This window comes from Parasteatoda tepidariorum, chromosome 9 (assembly GCF_982258835.1).
Source record: "Parasteatoda tepidariorum strain Cologne lab strain chromosome 9, Ptep-v5.0, whole genome shotgun sequence".
NCBI lineage: Eukaryota > Metazoa > Arthropoda > Arachnida > Araneae > Theridiidae > Parasteatoda > Parasteatoda tepidariorum.
This window is the reverse complement of record NC_141763.1, coordinates 32,970,644-32,994,013: the sequence shown is the minus strand read 5'-3', so window position 1 is coordinate 32,994,013 and position 23,370 is coordinate 32,970,644. Positions and strand designations below refer to the sequence as shown.

General features: G+C 28.8%; 1 protein-coding gene across 5 annotated transcripts in view; it reads left to right on the top strand.

The window, feature by feature from the left end:
- Positions 1 to 23,370, top strand: part of LOC122270414 (uncharacterized) — a 120,165-nt gene that overhangs the window by 18,627 nt on the left and 78,168 nt on the right. For 3 of the 5 annotated variants that reach the window (XM_043047651.2, XM_071186092.1, XM_071186093.1), the window contains exon 2: positions 14,799 to 16,020. In XM_043047651.2, coding sequence (XP_042903585.1) covers positions 14,810 to 15,919 — 1,110 coding nt within the window. In that variant the 5' untranslated portion in view covers positions 14,799 to 14,809 and the 3' untranslated portion in view covers positions 15,920 to 16,020. Of the gene's footprint in view, positions 1 to 14,781; positions 16,021 to 23,370 lie in introns of all 5 variants that reach the window. The other 2 variants (XM_087151232.1, XM_071186094.1) reach the window with 1 other exon arrangement.

Here is a 23,370-nt window from a genome sequence, read left to right as displayed (position 1 = left end):
ATATATATATATATATATATATATATATATATATATATATATATATATATATATATATATATATATATATATATATATATATATATATATATATATATATATACTCAGGCGGATTCAATAATTTTTTTTAATAAATAGGTATTAAGGTTAGATAAATTGGATTTTCAATTGCTCTTACATTTTAATAAAATGTAACATTACTAATAAAAAAAACTAATTTTTACAATTACCATATTAAACCAAGTATCGAAAGCAAAGACTAATAAAGTTTAAACATTTAAAATGTTATTATTAACATAATATTATAAACATTTAAGATGATAAATATTAAGTGAATTTCACAATAATATAACAATTCAGTTGGTTTAATTTTATTAATAAATAGTGCTTTAATCAAGTAATAAAATATTATGCAACGAATAATTCTGAAAAAAACGGATAAAACCATTTCTTTACAAGTAAATTAATTCAAAAACGATGCAACGATGAATTTTAACTTTGGATCAAGCTGTTAAGATCAGAAAAATAATATATCAAATAAATTTTTACATAACTTTATAAAAATTTAATTTATTAAATTAGCTAAATAAATAATATTTTTTAGGCTGTGGAATTTCATCTGAATATTGAAGAATAATTTATTACTAGGAATTAACTAGGAAATTTCCTTGCTTAAATTAAATTTCATTTTCACGTCAAGTTACAGATTTAGAAAGATTAATTTGGATTTTTTTAAATCTTTAACATCTAATATGGAATTGAAATTTTATTCTCTATTTTTCTGGAGGCTTCAATTTTGTTATAAACATAAATTACAATCAGTTTTTTATTGAAATTTTAATTATTTAAATTACAATTAGTTTTTTATTCAAATTTTAATTACTTAAATTGCAAAATTTAGATTAATTTGTATATATTTCGTAACTTTATTTGGAAAATGAAAATAATTTAAATAAAAATTTAATTTACTACCAATTTTATTATAAGAAAATTTATTTGTTTTAACCCTAAAATGAGAAAATGCAATCAATTTAGAAACGCAGAGTTAGTAAGGTAAACTGCCTGCCTTTAAAAGATAAAATCTGAAGTTTGAACAAAATTGATTGAATAGTTTCTGAAGGCACAAAAAAAACTTTTTTTAATTTCATACATCTGAAAAATTATTCAATGGATAGAGCTAAACTTTTATGTTTATTAGTAAATGTTACATAATTTGGGAGAATTTTTTTATTTATTTAAAGTTTTGAATTCATTTGGATTTTCTTAAATTGGAAAATGAAAATTCTTGTTAAAAATATAAGTTCTGAATAAAATTACTTTTAAGTAAACAAATTTATAAAATGGTGCAATCATTATAATGACTGAATTGTTATTTTCCTCATTTTTTTGTTAAAAAAAAGCATCTTTATATATTCATTAAATTTTTTATTATCGATTAAAACACATTATTGTTCAGTGTTTTCCTCACTGCTGTTCAAAATAATTAAAAGTTTACCAGTAAAAAAAAAAAAAAGAAGTATAATGTTTCAAGAATAGTAAATTAGCTCACGAATACCGAACACTTGCGAAATTGAAGAATAAAACAAATATTATGTTAATTAAAAATATCCCAATGTACGCTACGTGACATAAGTTTTCATCCTTTTTCTGAAAACTCATTCTTAACTTACATTTCATAAAATTTAAAAAATGAAAGTTTAAGAAACAATACTATTTTATATGAATGCTTTCCTTAAATACTCTTCAAATAATTACTAGTTAATTATATTGAAGAAATGAAGTGAACATATGAGAATTATATGATAAGAAAAGAAGTGGTTAGGCCTAACACCATGTGATTTAAATCAGATTTAATTGGATACGTATAAGCGAAGTCTGTATGATTGCCTCCTGAATCAACAAATGCCACGATTTACCTTCAATGACGTCACTTGCAAGTATCTAATTATTGATATAAATATTAAGAAGTTAAATGTTATATTTATATGCATAATAAAATAGTACTAATTAACAGTTGTTAGGAAATTTCTATCAATAAGAAATGGATTGAATATAATATAGAGAAATAAAAAAATTGAGGATGACTGTTTTTTATTAGAGAGTTATTGTAATAATTAAAAAAAAGATAGTCGAAGAGCATTGGAGACTAACTTAGCTAAAGAGATTATCTAAGAGTATTTTTTATATTTTTTTATATTTAAAGCTTTGTTTGATTAATAGATAAAAATATTAACAAATTAAAGTCCACAAGGGAATATAAAAAAGACAATTAAAATTTTCTGAAATGGACCATGAAGAATTTTTCCAAAATTCTGAAAAAAACGGCTATTTTAAAGGAGTAAAGCTATTCATCTAATGATGACAAAATAGCAGAACAGGAGAAAAAGTATCTTAAAATCGATCAACAAACTAAATTGAAAAAAAGGCATTCGCTTTTAACTAAAGTTCTCCTAAGATGCTATTAATCAGTAAGTAGTAAAATATTATTTTAAAACATTTAGTCAAACAAAGCACTTTTGAAAAAAATCTAATTAAACTACAATTATTAAAATAACATTTATCAAATCACTCGAATTATTAGCTGTAAATTATTGTTTTAAAACATTTAACAGAAAAATTGCTAGTTAACTATTATTTTGAAAAGAATTAATCGAAGTATTACAAGTTTGTTATTTTTTTTAAAAAATTAACTAACTATTATTTGAAAAATATTGTTTCAAAAATTTAAACGAGCAATTTCTGAAGTACTTTTTTTCAAAAAATTATTCAAATTTTTAATTTTAAAGAATTCTTTTAACAATATAAATCAAAATAATTTGAATGAAATTGTAAAAAAATCAAACATTAAGAAATATTTTATTGCCTTTGGAAATTTATTAGAAAAAAAACTAGGCCGACTAAAGCTAAATGGATTTACCAAGTGAGATATTTTCAATCATTTCACAATTCAATATCTATTGCATTAATTGATAAAATTTTAGCGGATTTTTATTCAAGGGAGACAATAAAGAATGACATTTAAAATTTTCTAAAAAACAGCCTTAGAGAATATTTCTAAGCGTTCACAAAAGAAAGCGACTATATTAAAGAAGTAAAACTAATCTTCTATTGATATTGGAGGAAAACAAATCGTTTAATAAAGGAAGAACAGGATATCAAACTGGTCGTCAACAAACATAACCAAAAAACAAAATATATTCGCACTTGATGAAAGCTCTTCTAAGATGTTAGTAATCGCTACAGCTAATTCACCGTTAGAGCTTATGCAAATCAAGCTTCTACGAAGATTAAGTTCACGCATTTAATTTCCTTATTTACTCCCTATGTTGCAATTAATATAATAGAAGCTCAAACATTGAGCAATCCCGAGGGGATTTTAATTGAATAGTCTTGCAGAAAGGTGCATTTATGATTCAAGTGAAACACTATTAAATATGTTTTGCCTTGAGTTGATTAATGTATTGCATAAGCTTCTCTAAATTTGGTCATCCATTTTTTGAATTGAACTTACGTGTCTGCTAGGTTTTTATTAACAGTCACTTAAATCGACTGTAATATCGCTTACAGCTTGTTATGAAAATTAGCTCCTTAAGTGATATGTGTTTTCATTCTTCGCAAATGCACCTCATTTTCATTCATAGTCTATTTAATTTTTATTTTTGTTTTATAAAGATAAATAATTAAATATTATTGTATTTCTGTAGTTTTAAACAGCTCTAAATTAAATTACTAATTATAAAAAATGTTCAACAGCAAATAATTTTTTTTTATCAAAAACAATCCCTAGTTGTTATAAATTGTTGAAAACACAAGTTGAGATTTTAAGCTTTCTTTAGTCAAATCTTAAGGAAAATTTAAATACAACTAATTTTTGGAATTTATTATTATCATTATTTTGAAATTACATATGAAGAAGTTTTATTAACTGCCACTTTAATTATTTGTAATGGCATTCGCAACTTATTATGGAAATTAGCTCTTTAACTAATGTGTGTTTTCATGCATCGTTTTCACATTTCATTTTAATTCATCGCCTATACATCTTTAGTTTTGTTCCATAAAAATAAATATTCAAATATTATTATAGTTTTACAGTTTTAAGTAATTCTAAATTAAATTACTAATTATAAAAACTGTTCAACTCCAAATTACTATTTTTTTTTATCAAAAACAATCTTTAGGTGTTATAAATTGTTGAAAACAAAAACACTAAATTAGGGATTTAAGCTTTTTAGTCATATCTTAATGAAAATTTCAAATTACTTAATTTTTTGGAATCAATTTTTTCAAAAATTTAAATTAGGTGTGGAAGTTTTTATTGACAGTCATTTAAATTGACTGCAACATCATTCACAACTTGTGAAGATAAGCTCTTAAACTGATGTGTGTTTTCAGATATCGTTTATACATTTCATTTTCACTCGATGCCAATGTATCTTTATTTTTTGCTTTAAATTATATATTATCATCATAGCATTTCTGTACTTTTAAAAAACTCTAAATCAAATGACTAACTATAAATTTGTTTATCTGAAAATTATTATTATTTTTATATAAAAAAAATCCCAAGATGTTATAAAATGTTGAAAACACGGGTACTTAATTGAGGTCTTATGCTTTTTAATCAAATTTTAGAAAAATTAACTTTAACTGATTTTTGTAATTTATTTTTTTGAATTGAAATTACATATAGAGAAGTTTTCATTAACAGTCACTTAAAATATCTTTCATGAATCTTAAAATATCTTTCACTTGGTAGCAACATTATTCACAACTTCTTATGAAGATTAGCTTTTATACTGATGTGTGTTTTCCTCGTGTATACATTTCATTTTAATTCTTACCTATGCATATCGGTCACTCCTATGCGTCTTTATATTTGTTTTTAAATAATTATGATCATATTTTGTTGTTTTTTTGTACATTGAATTTAACTAATAATTATAAAAAGCTATCAAACTAAAAAATATGTTTTTTGAAAAATCACAAAATGGTCTAGGTGCATCAAAAATGCAAGCACTCATTTGAAGATTCATACTTTTCAATGATACCTTAAATATTCAAATTAATTCAATAAATATTTTCAAGTTGTCTTTTGAATTGAAATGGTGAATCAAGAATATATTGACAATCACTTGAACTTGCTGCAACAACATTCACAACTTGTTATGAAAATTGGATCTTTAACTGTTATTTAGAAGTTGTTTTCGTGCTGATTTGTCTTTGGAATCTCTTTTCATATATCACGTATGCATTTAATTTTCAAAAACAGCCTATGTATCTATAAGTTTAACCTAAAGGGAGAAGGAAATCATAGTAAAATTATCGTACTGTACGGTGATGACATTTCTGGTAAAAAAAAACATAACTATGTTAATAAAAACCAAAATATACGGTTTCTAACCCATTCATTTGTTAATTTTCTTTCATATGATAACGGTTAACAGGAAATTCTGTTTTTCTAAATTATAGTTCTTATTACCTCCCATTTCGTAAAAAATACGAAGCTAAAATGTAAAAACTGAACAAATTTTATTTATTTATTTTAATTTTTTTATGCCATACTCAAATTTGCTAAATTTTACTACATTTTCCAAACTTTATCACACATTATAAAACGATATTTTATTGTTAATTTTATTAAAATCATTACCAAAGTACTTCTAGGTAAAAATTACCGAGCTTTTTGGTATTCCTATAAAGCAAGAAACAAGGTAAACTTTACCATTTTCTGATATTTTCGACCTTACTTTTTTCTCAGTGTAAAAGATAAAGATTTAACCACTAATGAGTAAGCTTAAGATAATTAATAATTATAGAAAGCTGCGAAAGTCACAAATTAGCATTTCAGAAACAATCCCAATATGTTATAGGTTAGCAAAATAGGAAGCACTCAGTTGATGCTTAAGTTTTTGTTTAGTCGTACTTTAAAGAAAGTAATAATAATAAAATTCAATTAAGTCTTGCAATTTATCTCTTGAATTAAGACTACTCATCGAGATTTTTATATCGACATCGTAGAAGCATGCCACCAGATGCTTTTTCCCAAATGTTTTTCTTACAGCGGAGAGATAACTCAACCACACAATACACTGTTAGAAAACACGTTGAAACACGTTATTTGTGCCTTTTTGCGGGCTGAATCATAAATAAGGTTCAAATTTGCTGCAACTTTAAACTCAATGTTGAATTAAACAATATTTCCGTTAAAGTTCTTTTTTCCAATGCCCACATGAAGAATGACCTTTCGTCATACAGGCATTTGAAGGGCAGATTTTGTTGACCACTCATTCAGGGGCCCCATATTAGGTGGACCAACGTTGCTTCCACTGTAAGAACAGAGAGTACAGAAAATGAAAGAACATCCATGCCTTGCCCGGGATTCAAACCTAGAACCTTTCTGCTGCAAGGCCAGTTCCCTGACCCCTACACAGGCTGGTTGGCATTTCCGTTAAAGTTGAATCAATCTTATTGCATAATCAAAGCAAAATTATACAACATAATTGTTCAACTTAGCTCCCGATTGAAGGATGTAGCAAATTTAGACCACATATGTGGTCCAAAATTTCTAACAGTAGACAATGAATCAAAAATAAATTGATCTGTGTGAATTTCTCTTTCGATGAACAATTATGTTGTACAATTTTCAACTTTAAACGTTGGCCAACTTTAAAGCGTGTTAAATCATAATACCGCGCAATCTCCATATGAAACTAAATTGAACCAAATAACAGTGCAACTGAATCCTTTTTAAACTTGACTAAATGATTATAGTGGATCAACTTAAACAAATTTATTACCTTATTATTAAAGTTGCAGCAAATCTGCATTGTATCATATCTTTCAGTACCAATATTATTGTTGGATCGTAGATCTTTGAACTTTTATAATGGTTTTACCTTTGAAAAACTTTAAACTATTTTTTTAATAATTGTAGCTCGAATGAACGAATGATTACTTCATAAAGTGTTTCAATGTATTAGCTAATTTAAAAAGCGAAGACTCATACTATATTGTATAGATGTGCAGACCGATACAATCAAAAAGGGGCAAATTTGTAAAGGTGTTTCCTGTATTAAAATAATTGAATGAATAATGAAATCGTTCAATAAAAAATATTCAGCGTAAACCATACATGCATTAAGTTCTTATATTAAATGTCTTGAATCAGTTGAAATATGACAAAAATGTGCATTTGTATATGCATTTAATTGATCTGTGATAATATGTTGAGCTTAAAAAGAAAACACTTTTGAACTAATTATAATAGTGTTTCCTCCTAAACTAAATATGCAAATTATAATTATCTATAATGCATGTAGATGTACATGGAGAAAAAATTCTGAAAAAATACCGTACTGATGGCAATGACATCTAAGGAAAAAAACCTAATTCTGATTAATAAAAAAAATTTACGGTATTTTAACCATTTATTTGGTAATTGCTCCGATTATATGGTAATGGTTTACCAGAAATTCTGGATTTTAGAATTATAGTTCTCATTGCCACCCATTTAGTAAAAATACAGAACTGAAAAGTAAATTTAACCCAATAAATGGTTTTATGTAATGCCCTAAAGTATCATAACAAAATCGCCAAATTTTACCATTTTATCACACATTATAAAACCATATTTTAGTTAATTTTACCAAAATCATTACCGAAATGCTTCGGTACAAATTACCAAGCTTTTTGGTATCCCATTGAACAGGAAACTTGGTCCATATTCTGATTGTTTTAACCATATTTTTTTCTCAGTGTATAATATGCTGATTTAAATAAGATAATATAAAAACTGAATGCGAACATTATGAATTACTTACATTTTTTATTAAAAATTTTATTTTTTTCCAAATGGAATTCTTCTAATAATTATATCATATTGATAGAGCTTTTTAGTAAAAGAAAATTTAGCATATATATTTCAAAATTTTCATTTTGAAATATATTTATTTAGCATACATTTGTTGCCAAACTACTAAATTTGTACTTTTGATAAATATATTAAAAAAAAATTCAAAGACTTCCTTCTATTCTGCAATCATTAAAAGAACTTATCATTTACATTAAAAATATAAAAATAAAAAACTAAAGCCATTTATCTTAGAATTCGCGACAAGTGAAACAAAATTCATCAAGAATTCATTATTGTGTTCCCGGTGCCACGGTTCATTAACCACGTATTTATTTTACTAACTGTTAAATCATAAAAACCATTAAAGCTTCTAGGCTCCATTAGGATACGACTTTGAAATGGATTTTGTACTTACTTCAAAGTCCATTGCTTCTGAACCAATTCTTTTCATCTTTCGGTTTTGATAAAATGACGTATATCATCAATTTATTGTGCATAATTCTATTGATATACAGTTTTGCTTAACATTTTTCAAAAAAATGTAAAAATGCATATTTCAAACGGAATAGTATAGATATTAGTATAATATTTTAATTCCTTCTCTATAAATTAGGTTCTCTTCAATTTCATAACTTTTTCTCACACATATTTATTAATATAAATTTTATTTAAGTTTATTTTTTTTAGTTCTACTATACACTGAGAAAAAAAGTATGGTTAAAACTACCTGAATAAATTAAAATTTACCGTGTTTTTTACTTTATGGGAACACTAAGGAACTCGATATATCATCGAAGTGCTTTGGTAAGGAATTTGGTAAAATTAACAATAAAATATAGTATTATAATGTGAGACAAAAATTGGTAAATGTTTCAAAATTTGGTAATTCCATCATGATGCTTTAGAATATGGCATAAGAAACCATTTATCTGGTTAAATTTTCGTTTCAAGCCTATTTTATTAAATGTATGTTAATAGGAACTATAATTTTAGAAACCGCAATTTCCGGTAAACCGTTATCATATGAACAGGGAAAAAATACCAAATAGAATGGTTCAAATACCTATATGTTAGTTATATTAACAGAATAACGTTTTATTATTATTAGAAATGTCACTGCCATACAGTAAGGAAATTTCACCAGATTTTTTTTCATCGAGACTTATTTTAAATTCTTTAAAGCATTTTATTTATTTATTTATTTTAACTTTTACAGTTTGCATCGAAATGTTGTTTAGATAAGAAGCACTTTACCTTGATATTTCTTAACAGTCCTCCATTGTTTAACAAAATTTAGTAAAACTCCCTTAGTCTTTACTATCAATACAAAATAGTTTTTAATTCCACCATGTCATTAAATAGCTAATTAAGTTTCTCTTACAATATAAATTACACAGTTATTCATAAAGATGTGATACAGAAAATTTTGTGAAGTGTTTTGTTTATTTTTATAGTCTGAATTAGAATATTACTTAAAAAAGAGACTCATCTAGCTAGATTAAGCAGTCTATTGTTCTATGCAGTAATACTTCTTTAACATTCTTTCAGTACGAAACAAATGTTTGCGAACTATCAAACGGAACGAACGTTACATACTTTTAGTAACATCAATACGAAGAACGCATAATAAAATTAATAAAAGGTATTTGGTCTATAAATTTCAGATTAATTAAAGATTAATATGCCATCAAAATGTTTTCAGTTATTTAATCCATCAAAATGAGATAAAAACTCACTTAGATTCAAAAAATTAATCTAAGTTGTTAATATTATTAAATGATAATAAGCAAATTTAGATAGGTTTTGATTTCTATCATTACAGGTATCTAACAACCTGTTTGTAATGAGAATTATTTCCACCTTTTTTACGCATAAATTCTGTTAGACTCAAATTTAATTTCTGTATTTTACATATTATAGGACTATTGCTTTAGGTAAAACTAAGCAGAAGTCGATATCATTAAAAATTAATTCGAGAGTATAATAAATATTATGTGCATATTTTTCATAGACTGTATTCTTAGAATGTTTATTTTTCACACAGTGTATTTTTAGAATGTTTATATTGTCAATCTAATTTGCGTAATTAAATGTAACCAACTCCAATTAACAGCATTAAGATTATCCGATTTAACGATAATTTCCTTAAAAATTTGGAAACGAAACTTTTCTAATATCAGAAAAATTATATTCATTAAAAATTACATGCTATTTATATAATTTTCAAATGGTATGAAGCTTTATATACTTATTAATGTTTCAGTTTCCATAACTCCATTCTTATGAAACTATAAATGTAAAGTTTCATATTTTAAAAAATGTCTACCTATAGTTTGATTTCTCAAAGTAAAAACAATGTTGTATTGTTTAGAGAATGCGTTTATCCTTTAAGGCGCAGCTAATTTAGACAGAAATTTGTTTACTGGCAACATATTAGTTACTGCAACCGTCTATCATAAATTCCAAGAAAACAGACATACTTGAACTATATGTTCTTTAAAACATAGTGGTTTCTGAAAAATGGAAGACCTTTAGCAGCAAATAGTTCTACATTTTAATTGGTTTGCAAAAATATGAATCTACTATTGTAGAACAAACGATTCTACGTTTGTCACTATTATCAAATAAATTAATTTGTCTGTTAAAAAAGGAATCTACTGGATCAGATCAAAGAATTACAGCTATGCTAATAAATTGATAACCGGATTCTAAAAATATACATACAATACAATTTGCCTTTAAAAATCAAAATATCTTGATTCAGAATAACAGATTATAGCTGTGAAAATAGTTTGACAACCTAGTATTTAAAGCATATTAGAATATATAATTTTTCTGAAACATGAATCTGCTGAATCAGAATAAAGTATTATGGCAGTGCTTGGTAAGCTAATTTTAAAATCTTAAGAATTAAACGAATTATTTCCGAAAAATATAAATTTACTGAACCAGAACAAATTATTTTAGCAGTTTCTAAAGTTTGGTATTCAAATTCTAGAAGCTTATCGATTATTTTTCTAAAAATGCGACTTTATTGATAAAAAAAAAATAATAATGTCCTTTTTTAAACATAAAAAAAAATCTTTATAATTTTTAAGACTCATTTTACTTTGAATGAAACCATTTCAGTCTATAATTCAGCAATTTCAATAGCCTTAGTATGTTTTGGACTGCTTCATTTTATGATAGAATGCAGATTTGTACTTTTGATTTCTAGGCATGAAAATCTATCGATTAAAAAAGCAAAGAATAATACCAGTATTAATGAAGATTAGGATTAAATAACATGCATTTAATAAATAACATTTTAAATTATCTATCGATTTTAGAAATCCCTTCAGACAATTAAATCTGAAAAGTAGAGATCAGAAGTAGAAGAAAATAATAATCACTGAGAAGCTGCTGATTCAGTGAGGTACATTTTACTAAAGATGTTATCAGGCAAACTTACTTGAAAAAAAACTACATACTTAAAAGATTTTTTTTTAAATATACGTAAATGAAAGATTTCTTGATGGTTTAATTTGAGTTTTAATATTTGGAGTCATTCGTTAAATTAGACTTTTAACTAATATTGAAATTTTTACTAGCCCTCATTATATCTATTTTTGGTTGTACTAGACAAAGTCTACCATGCAAAATTATATAAATGTTAATATTTTAATTAAAAAAAACCTTGAACTGCCACTATGGTTATATATTTGCCAAAAGCATTTAAGTTAAATTGTAAAATATTTAGGTCTTTGAAAATTGCTCTTTACTCTTAAGAATTTGACAAAAACATGAGTTTTAAATTTGTTAATAGCATAACTATATTGCAAAATTTATTTTTGAAATTCAAAATTGTAAGGTTCAGAAAGTAAACTAACTTTAAAGAATTTTTTTTCATGAACCGTAACTTTTAGGAATCTTGAAATCCAAGTATGAACTTAAGCCTAACCCAAAATTTACATATCGCATAATCTAAAAATTGTTTCGAAAATTACATTAAACGTTAACAAAAACTCTAATAAAAATTTAGGCATTCATGTAGGTTAGAGTTCATATAGATTTTAATCTATATAAAAAAACTTTATCTAGCCAGAAATCTACAGAATAACCTAATCTAAATTTTAGATTGAAAATATACATTAACTTTAATAAAAATTAAAGCTTTCACGTAGACTCCGAGAACTTCTCAGAACGTAAATGTTACAGTTCATGTTTGGGTTTTTTATTGTTACTTTACATTCTAAGCTTCATGTTTTTGATATTAAATAAACTTTTGTTACATATTTATTTTTCAAAAAAGCATTAAAATTTACAAAATGAATATGGTGAAATTTATCGTGTTTCCGGCTCTATGTGAACACCAAAAAGCTCGGTATCTTTTATCTGGTAATGATTTTGGCACATTGGTAATGAGTTTGGTAAAATTAATAATAAAATATGGTATAACAATAATGCAAAATTTGGTATATGTTGCAAAAGTTTGTATTTTATAAAAATACCTCAGAGCATATCTTAAAAAACATTTATTTGGTTAAATTTACTTTTCAGTTTTGTAAGTTTTACTAAACATTAAGCAATAAGAACTATAGTTTTGAAAGCAGGAATTTCCGGTAAACCATTACCAAATGAATGATTGATATATCGCATATTTGGAGGCTATTAACTGGAATTATGGGCTTTTTACTAAAAATGTCATTACCATACAGTGCAGTAATTTTACCATAATTTTTTTTCTTCGCGTAATTTTACGAAAATATCTTGTGGATTAGACATACAAAGTCAACACATCTTTTACAGCTTATGGTTGATCTCAATTTTCGGTAATTGAGGTTGACCTAAAATGTTGTTTTCCTGTTGTAATCGTTTATTGATCTTTTACACTTACGATTGAACACTCCATTTTACCAAGCTCAGAATTTGAATTGCGTTTATTACTCAGCGTGGGGACGGAAACTTAAACAATGTACACAAACGACTCAATTAATTTTATACCATTCTTTAGGAAAGACACAATAATTATTCGCAAATTGAAAATATGACATTATAACATCAAATGTAAAGTCTTCATATAAAATTATCGATTCCTAAGTATGAGGAGCCAAGTTTTCAACAATTCTTTTAAATTATATATTGAAAATGCAACGAAATTTAGGAGCAGACAATAATTTTATTGATATAAATTGATAATAGTAATTCTGCTAAACCAAAAAGTTAATTAAGCTCACTGTAGCAAACGGTGTTTGAGTATCTTAAGAGAATGAGCAATAGAATCACATTAATCCTTCGTGGATTGAAATTGTGATATGATAAGATCTTATCTAAAACCAGCATATATGAAGAGCAGTGCGGATTTAAACTAAATTTTAGTGAATTTTAAGTAATCTATGGATATACAAGTTATATAAAAATAAGGCAAGGATTATGTCTTACCTTAATTTCTTGTCCACTAGATTTCAATGGCGTAATCAATGAAATGCAGGCACTCATTTAAAATAATCGTACCATAAGGTTCAAACTCTCCTTTCAAATTTGTTTCTAAGTATATTCAGGTTTCAGGCTTTCTAAAACTACTCATTTACTGTTTGTTACTAATAGCAAATTGGACGTTTTCTTACACCGAAATTATTCATAATTATGCATGTAGCACACCTTTATCCACATAGATTTGCGATATTTCATATCTTCACAAAATAAATTAATGATGCACAGTTAAATAAGACAAAAATAAGATCTTTCTCAAGAATTAAGAAAAATTTTTTCTTCAAAATTCCATTCATAAAAATCACAGTCAAGCATTCTGAACCTTAATCTATCAAGCTCTTTACATGTGACCCACACTATAATAGATGAAAATTCACCCTTTTACAAAATGGTGATAGTTCAGATTGAAAATGTATCCTGAAAGTAGAAAATGCTGCCATATAATTGAATATTGTTTCTACTACAGTAAACCAAGTATACAAAATTACATAGTAATCTGTGTAGCAAATAATACCAAGTGCTTTTAAGAGAGCAACCTCTTACAACAGTATTGATTTAGTTTTATGAAAGATAGTCTGAATTATCAGCTGTGAGAAGAAAATTAATTTTTCAGAATACGTATTTCAGAATATGTAATTTTTTATTCAATGACACTTAAACAGAACATTTCAGCAAACAAGTATGGTAAGTATTTAAACAATAAAACTAATCAATTTAATCTATTTAACAAAAAATAACTACATTTATAATGATGAAATGCAGATAAAGAGAGAATATAAACTAATTCAAACCCCTAATTTTGATGAAAGCAATAATTTTTTTTTTGTTATTTTGGATTTCAAACTTTAACACCATGTTTAACTCAGAGTTATATGTAAAAAATGGGGTATTGAAAGTTTATTCGTAATAACAGAGATTGGTTACACCATAATATGGTATTGAATCACAATAGTGATAAATGAATTTAATCTTACAGAAAAGAACTATGGGTGAAATGCTTCTCAAATGCTATGCAAACTTTTTCCCTAAACCTGAAAAAAATGCTAGAAACTAAAGAAAACTAACAAAACTTTGTTCGATTTATGGCCATATGTAATTTCAGTGAATCACTTGAACTAAAGAAAATCCCCGAAAAGTTTTCAGAAAATAATTTTTTATTTTAGTTTCTATATAATTCAATTCCAAAACTGTATTATTACTACAAATAGAGTCGTGGAATAACATTTTGAATATCTTACTTATAACAACTATCCATGCTAGCTATCATTCCTGAATTACCAGTTATATATATGGTAAACCAGCAGGAAAGTTCATTGCTAGAATCCTAGGTAAACTATGGGGTGGATCATTAAAAAAGAATATGTATATTTTACGCAACTGATAATATTTCTCAAAACTTTTGATATGCTTTCTGCTGAAATACTTCATTAGTTGTTGCTACATATTGAAGTCAGATATTCTTCATTTTCAGGATTGGCAAAGATGAAGAGCTGCTGCTCCTTCCGTTGTATTTGGCTCTGCTTCAAGGCACTAAGTGGCGGTGTCCTGCTGATTGCAATTGGCGTCGGCATGACCGTCTTCGGCTTTTATGCCGATACCTTCGCCGTCCAGGAACATGTCGACGATGTGACCAACAAGACTATGACTGTGGTCAACGAGCAGCTCAAGATGCATCTCCACAACCTTACTTATGTGGGACCTGTGTTGATGGGCCTCGGTGGCATGATGATTGTGGCCGCCTGCGTTCTTATAGATGCGCAGGGTGAGGACGCAAAGGGGCCACGGGGCCGTAGATCCTCCGATACGGAGGGAACAGAACACCTCATTACAGAGGCGACCAAAGCGGAACGTTGTAATGGACCTGTAGGCCCATTTATTAATATTGACTTACCGCCCGCAAGGGTTCCAGATAAAGGTGGGGGTGGCGTCTTCAAGGAAGAAGTGGTGACCGTCGCGGAAGTCGTCCAGAACCCTATCCTACAGCCGAACGGGCCTAGACCACAGCTGCCCCTGCCGGTTGCGCGCAACGATGCCGTCTCGCCCGCGGAGCCCCTGTCTTCGTCCAGCCTATCTTCACCGCCGCCCCGCGTGGCCGTCCGTCACAAGAAGAGGAGACAAAACAGCCGAAGCAGCTTCTTGAGTCCTCTCTTCGATGTGCCCTCGCCGCTGGACATCCAGATCTTGGACCCGGACGGCTGCACCCCGGACGCCGGGTGCACACTCGAGATGGACGTCTTTAACAACCGAACCACTAAGTGCCCGCCGCGTCTCCAAATGGAACCCCGGTACCTGGCGTCCATAGAGAGCGATGGACTCTCGGACAGTGAGACAGAGGAGTCCGAATTTACCACGACGACTGGTAGCGTCCGAGGGATAGGTCTGAAAGGCAAGTTCTGCTCCCCCTGCGATGACATCGAGGAGCAGGACATGCCTCTGCTAGGCAGGTGTAGTCCTCCTTCCTCGCCAGAGTATCCCATGGAACCTTTGCTCAAACGGGATAGGACCGGATTGCGTAGGTTCCAACTCATGAGACAGGTACCTAACTCACGGACGCTGTTCGATGGGCCTTCCTCTGAAGGAGGCTCCAGATAGAAAGTCTTTCCCCTCACCACGCCTTTTGGATACATTATGCCGGTGTCTTTTCCACTTTTTTACTCAAGTTGTGGTTCAACGTCATGAGGGAAAATTCAGAGGTTAGTTTATCTCTTTCTTTCTACTATCTTATTATGTCAAATTCTTACTTTCCCCCCTATTTAATTCACATTTCAATTCATAATATATTTATAAATGTATTATTTAACCAATTCAGTGTCTTTAATGGATGTATACATATTGTGAACCATTGAAACATCTTCTGTAATCCCTCGTCTCTTCCAAATAGAATAAGTTTTCTTATTCTAGCAATCAGCAAAAATTAATTTACTGTGACTACAAAAACGCCTAATATTTACTGGTAATACCTGGTAATTGAATAATATTTGATTGGATAATATTAAGTAATATTTAATTGGATAAATATATTGTTTAAGTAGACAATATTGAAAGCACAAGTTTGTGTTTGTTTAATTTTAATGGGTTTCATACACTAGTGCAAGGGTTCACAAACTGTGTTAAACCGAGAGAGACGAAGGGCACCGAAAAACTTCTGATATGCAAGCTTAATATGCGTGTAAAATATATACGTGTCTAAGTGTTCAAGTCCTTTAATAATAATATGTCCTTTAATAGTAATCTGCTGCTATTCAAAAGAAAAAAGTTCTGAGTTGAATGGGTGGATATATGTAAGATAAGAATATCTTGTTCTAAGTGAAGCTATGGCGATTAGAAATCCCTATTGCTTAATATCTGTGCAATCATTTTTAACAACAACTGTCCTAAAAAGAAGTATCGTTCGAAAATAAAGTAGTTAAAGAAAAGAAGGTAGCTATATCAAGATTTATTTCATGATATGAAAAATAATGTTATTTGCAGTAAGGTTACACATCGTACAAGATTGGTTTTTGATACCTTTCTGGTGTATGCGGTAGCTTATCCTTATTTATATTTTATATCAATATTGATACTTTTAATACTATATATAATTAAATTCCTCCCCACTTTCAAAAAACTATAATATCATTAGGAATTCAGTTGCTTATTTTATTACCATGGAAAGATTTGTTATATCTACTGGCAGCTGGATGACAAAACCATTAAGCTTTCATGCCAAAATCTTACATGAGTATTGAGAGTTGCTCACGTAAGCTCGTAAATATAAATGTAATTTGTACTCAAATCAAAATATCGGATGGACCACAACACATATACCGGCAGGTCACTCGGTTACTTGATATTTGTATATTGCTGATTGCTATTTCAAATTCATTCTTCAGATTCTGTTGAGAGAGAATTTTTTGTTGTTTCATTCTTTCTGTAGTTAGAGAAATGTGTTGATGTTATAAGAACTCCATTCCGGTTAATAGATTAATGTTTTGTTTAATACATAAAATTATAACCCAAAAAGGAAAATAACTGTTTAATAATCCCCTACACACGTATTTCTTTACTCTGTGTGCGCGAAAGTAAAAAGAAATAGCTGATATGTCTTATAATAGTTACTAGAATGCATGATTCCTAACAGCAATGGGTTATTTTCTAACCTTTGGCTATTACACTAATTTCTAGTTAGCTTTTCACTGCCTCACTCTCTTTGGATTCTGTACACTATCGTGTCGTAACTTTTATTCTTTTGGCATGGATTCTAAATGGCGACTAAAATAGAAAAACTTGGCCAAATGGATTCTAACTTTTTAATCATTTACATTGATATGAGAAATGGCCATATGAAACATTTGAAATCAAACACCCGTTTCTCACTATCTAACATATCGATTTTAATCTCATGTTTGATATCTACTTGCCAGAACTGGCTAATATACAGACCTAAAATTGATTGGTCCGAAATTTAACATTTTAAGACCACCCTCAGAGCTTCTAGTTTTGATCTTGGAGACAGTTTTGTTTGATCCCTATACGTCATCTTAAACATTCTATTTTGCTTTATTCTCCCGTTGGTAATGAAAATATTATTTTTCCACAGATATATATATTTTTTCTATGATGTTAAGATGAATTTATATAGAAATTAAAGTGAAAGCAAGCATTTGTAAACAATTGCAATTTTATGCTTTTAGCCTAATTTACTGAAGTATACAAATATTTTGAGACATTAATTGTTATATGTTGAGTCTACAAAAGCGATTTTCTCTTTATGAATTATTTACAATATATTCCAATGAATAACTTTTTTTAATCAATAAAAATTTTTGATGAAAATTTTTTGTCCTTCTTCTCATTCATGACGTTTCGAAAGGAGATTTTTTAAGATTTTGAATTTTTTATACATCATTGTTTTATAAAATTTTACATTCTGCTTGTGCGATAATTTCTAGCAGCAAACTTATTTCACTGGAGTGGAATAGTTTAGTAATAAGACATCTCAATCTCGAGGGAGAGCATACTAAAAAATGCAAAGCATTATCTACTTGGCGCATCTAATACCTCATTTGCATAATTCACTTTGAACTTGGCATCGAAATCCGATTAAAGCTCTGTAATATTTAGTTGGGACTGACAATATTTCGATTATTAACTTGGCTTCCCCATTCTTGTTGGCGATCTAGCCGCAACCTCAACTTGGTTCGGTCTAGATACTCTTTTCCCATCCTTAAATTTTTGGAAAAGTGCCAGCACCATTCATCGCCATTATGAGTTTTGCGTCCGTATCGTTTTGTCCCCTTCATCGTTGAATCTTCATCCTTTCTCCAGCGGCTGCATACCGAAACTGATCTTACGTTTGATTGGTTAAAGCTTACGTTGTACTTTCGGCTTTACCCATTGTGACGGGATGGAAGGTTGTTTTCTTGGCTCTCGCTAAAGATTTTTTTTTCATCTTTAAGCTCGCGTCATTCAATGTACTCAAGTTTAGGAATTAATTTTAAGGAGAAGAAAAGTATTCTTCTTTCAACTAATTGTTTTTGAATATGAAAAAAATATCTTAGACTAATTTAATGTATTTCATTATTCATTAAACGTTAAAAGTGAAATCTTATTGTTTTATTAATAATTTTTCTTTTTAAACTATGCATACGAAATTAATGATTCAGTTTTATGTTCTTAAATTGAATTTTATAAATTAAATTGGTATAGTTTCATTTATAGGATCGGATCATTTTAATGTTACAAAACATATTTCTGGCAATTTAGCACCTCCTACCTCAGTTAGCGAAGCATCACAAACCCACAATGAACTTTTTTTCCCTTAAATTTAATTATATTAGTCATTTTTAAAGGAACTAGTGGGATGCGCCCCCTGCTCGCTAACACTCGCCAACTCCCGAAAATTGCTACGCAATCTTATATGGTTTGCTTCGCTCGCTACTAACTTAGGTACATTGCAAATGCACAAAATTCTGAGAATTCAAAACAATCATTCAAATCCATATAACAACTTTTTTTAAAAAAAAAAATACATCTTTTTAGTAAATACTAAGTCATTAAAATAAATTTGAATTCAAATAAATGACATGTAATTCGTTAAACCTATTAGAAATGTGCTATAGTATAAAATCTAAAAATAAAATTTCTAAAACTGATATTTCTTTAAAAAGGTTAAAATTTTGGCTATAATTAAATAAGTGAATTGAAATGGAAAAACCTGCATAAACAAAACATTATGTTTTTAAGAAATAATAACCATGAACGATTCACAACTTTGTTAAAAACATATGTATAAGTCTTAGAAGTTTGACATACAAAAGAAAAACTTGCAGAAACTAAACATTAATTTGTAATAAATACTAAATGCGAACAAATACTGAGAAAGATTAAGGGCTTTGTTAATAACAAAAAAATAATTACTATTAAAGATTAAGAACTTCCTTAAACACACAATTACAAATTTCTAGACTTGGAGCTATCACTGTTAGGCTGTCAAATGATCTAACCCTAGAGAGGCCAACATAAAGTTGTCCATGACTAAAAACGGGCTTAGTCTATATAAATTCGTGAAAAAAAGCGCTTTCGACAAAATACTAAAATAGAGATCTATCGACAAAGATTACTCACTTCTGCCTAGCTTAATAGTATGAGATTGCCGCAGCTGAATTGAACAACCTGCTGATGCTCTCTCTGGTTATTTCAGTTTCCATTTTTAAATGCGCTATATGTTGAGCCACCTCAGTAAGATTTGGCATGTGACATTTTTAGCGACAATCATTGGTCGATTTTCTAGCGTTGCCATTCGGGGAGTTGTAATGAGGCTTTTTTTATCGCCGTGTAAGAGAAATATATATATATATAGATTGTTTTCAGTATAGAATTTTGAGTAATACCTAAGCATTTAATCAGCCGGCTTCAATCAAATGAACTGCATAAAAATGGTAAAGCTGGATTCAAAAACTTTTGGTACAAATCATTGGAAAAATGAGTAAAGATTAAATAAATATGGTATTCATCTTAAATGAATAGGAGTATTAGAAATATTTAGAATCCCGTTTCGAAAACTTTTCTTTGCACCCAATGTTTTTTTTTCTTTTTAAATCTATGTGCACAAAAGCAACGAAAGAAAACACTTATCCTAATAAATAAGGAAAATACCTCTACTAATTCAGGCAATCGAGAATTTTACTAAAAAAATATTGTAGAATTTGTATTTTTTTTAATAATTATGTTTTTTGGGGTGCTCAACACGAATCTGTATTTTGTAACCGAAATTCTGTTTTATGTAATGCGTTTTTTCCTTTGAAAATCTGGGGGTGGGGAGCTTTTTTTTCTTTCAACTCTTTTTGGTTTAAGATAGAAAATTTCTCATAACTTATTTGAGTACAAAGTGAACATTTACTAAAAAGGCTCGACTATAGGGTAATAAATCAAAAAATACTAGAAAGAAAGAAAAATAATTTTAAAAAGGGAATAATATCTCTCTTAGTAGCTTGAATAGATGCTTGAAATTTTATAAAAATTAACTTGCGCGTTCGACTGATGCATAAACAAATTATTTCTTCTCCCTTATTTATTATTATTCTTATTATTTCTTTCTGATTGGAACCTGATTCTCGAAACCAAAATAAACATAATTGTTCCTGAACCTTCCCTTTAATCATAATTTTTTAGGGTCATTTTAATTTTTGATTTTTCCTCTCTCTCCTTAGTTGTTTACTAAATTCAATCAGAATAACTCATAGGGATTTTTCATCACCCTTATCAATTTATTCTTAGCCCTCTGATGGAAGTTTCCCCTTTAACCCCATTCAAATCGAATAATTATGATTTTCTCAAATACTTCCCCAAAATCAGTGTTTTTGTCTCTTTGTTTCAATTTTATCACAAATAAAGTTAGGAATGTGAGTTTTTTTATAATTTTATATTGCTAGGAAGCTATGCTTTCTGAAAGCTCTGCAACCGCCGTGGTTGTTTTTCTTTTAAAGATTTAGGTAGGAGAAAGGTTTATGTCCATTTTTAGAGTTATTACTCAGTGAAGATGGGTCGTTCCATAGAAAAACAATTTCTGTGCAAGCGCGATTTTTCATTTTTTTATTTTTAGAATCAGTTTTAATGGATATAAACCATTCCCTTCCCTTGATCTTCTTAAAAGTTTTTTTTTCTTAAGGGTTGATAAAAAATATATTATTTTGTTTAAAAATATAAATTTATTATAATTTTATATAAGCACATTTAATTAATATGTTAATCTTAACGAAATTAAAGGATAGATGAATTTGAAAAATAATCAAATGATAATGAATCCTGTTAATAATATATAATGATAACCTTATATAATATAATAGTTTGCATTTGAAACAGCTTTTATCTCTTTTCAGTCTTTATACTTTTAAAACTTTCGATATAAATTAGAACCTGGCAAAATCTAACCTGTCACTCATTTTTTTTATTTATCTATTTTGTTGTTATTTTTGACACTAGCTTAAGCTCGAGCGCTTATAAAAGGAAAATTGCTTGAGAGATAAGTTTTTCTACGACCATGAATAAATTATTATTTAAAGAAAAAATTGCTACATTTGTGTGTCCGCTTGAAGTCTTGCGAAAAGTTTTCTTTCATTCTGAACTTTGGTCTGAAACCAATAAAAACTCCCAGTTTCCAGAACACCAACGACAGTTTTCGCTAGAGGTCATAAATAACATTCCAAGTGATTCAGTTGAAATTTATACCGATGGCAGTTAGAATGAATTAAACCACGCTGGAAATGGCATTTTTATCGAAACTCCTATTTTTATTTCATATTGCAATCCAGATGATTGCTCGATATTCAGAAGTGAACTGATAGCCCTTCATAAAGGATTCAAGTCCATTCTGTTTCTGGTGACGTCTGGATCATCACTGACAGTCACAGTTCCTTACAATACTTACAGGACTGAAATCGAGTTACTGACTGTGTGGGCACTGAAATAATCGCCAAAACTCGAGATGTCCACTTACAATGGATCTCGTCACATGTTGGTGTCCCTGGTAATGAAGTCGGAGATTTTGCTTTGGTAAAAGCGGCACAACTGAGGTTGCAACACCTGACTATCTCATTACCTATTAAGAAATTTTCTCCCTAAAGAAAACCTACAGCATGCAACTTCCCAACATGTTGCGAGTGCAAATTGAAACCTGCTTCCCCAGAATACATTCTTGATTGCCCTGAATATTCCTTTTAGGACATTCTCTTGTGACCAATTTTGGTACGTGACTTTGCCCCATATCATTTAGACTCATAGATTTGATATAGCTGAGGCTATATTGTGAAGGATTAAAAGGAACAACAAGAAGAAATTGCAAAAAAAGCACATAAGGTTGCAATAACTTGTGATCAAATATAAATTTTGAAAAAGCTCTCATTCAAAATTATTATTTAAAACGATTTTATCAGCGCGTCAAATTTCAACTCTAAAGTTGCATTTCAGCGGATCGATCAAACAACATACTTATTTTTTTACTACAAAACTAAATTCACTAAAAAATGAAGAAAATTGTGTTCGTCGCAAGGCGATCACAGGTTACCCAGTTACCCATTGGCCAAAATGGCTGTTGCCAAATTTTTTTGGAAAAAAACTCTATTGTGTTTCCATCTTGGACATCTTTAACTGTTAATCTTGAACTGCTCAGGTACACAATTTCTCTGTCATACTTAATTGCAGCTCAGACACATTCTGTGTAAATTCTTTTGATGACTGAATTGAACAGTCAATCGAGATCAATATTAACATTTTCGGATTGGTGCAATGGTGATTGTAAGCTGCATCATACACCCGTTTTGGATTCACAAGTTCATACATGAAATATGATTTGAAAGCTATCCTTTTTTTCTTCAATTTTGCATGAATAGTGAATTAATCATTTTTGTTGCGTGTAAGACAGTCTACGATCTTGTGCAAGTTATTGGGTTGGACAATACCGTTGGCTTACCGTTGACAATGGATCTTTTTATCCCTAACTGGTGATCAACACCCAGTTCTCGTATTTGCATGAAAGGGGTTTGGAGAGTCACCATTCGCTCTTC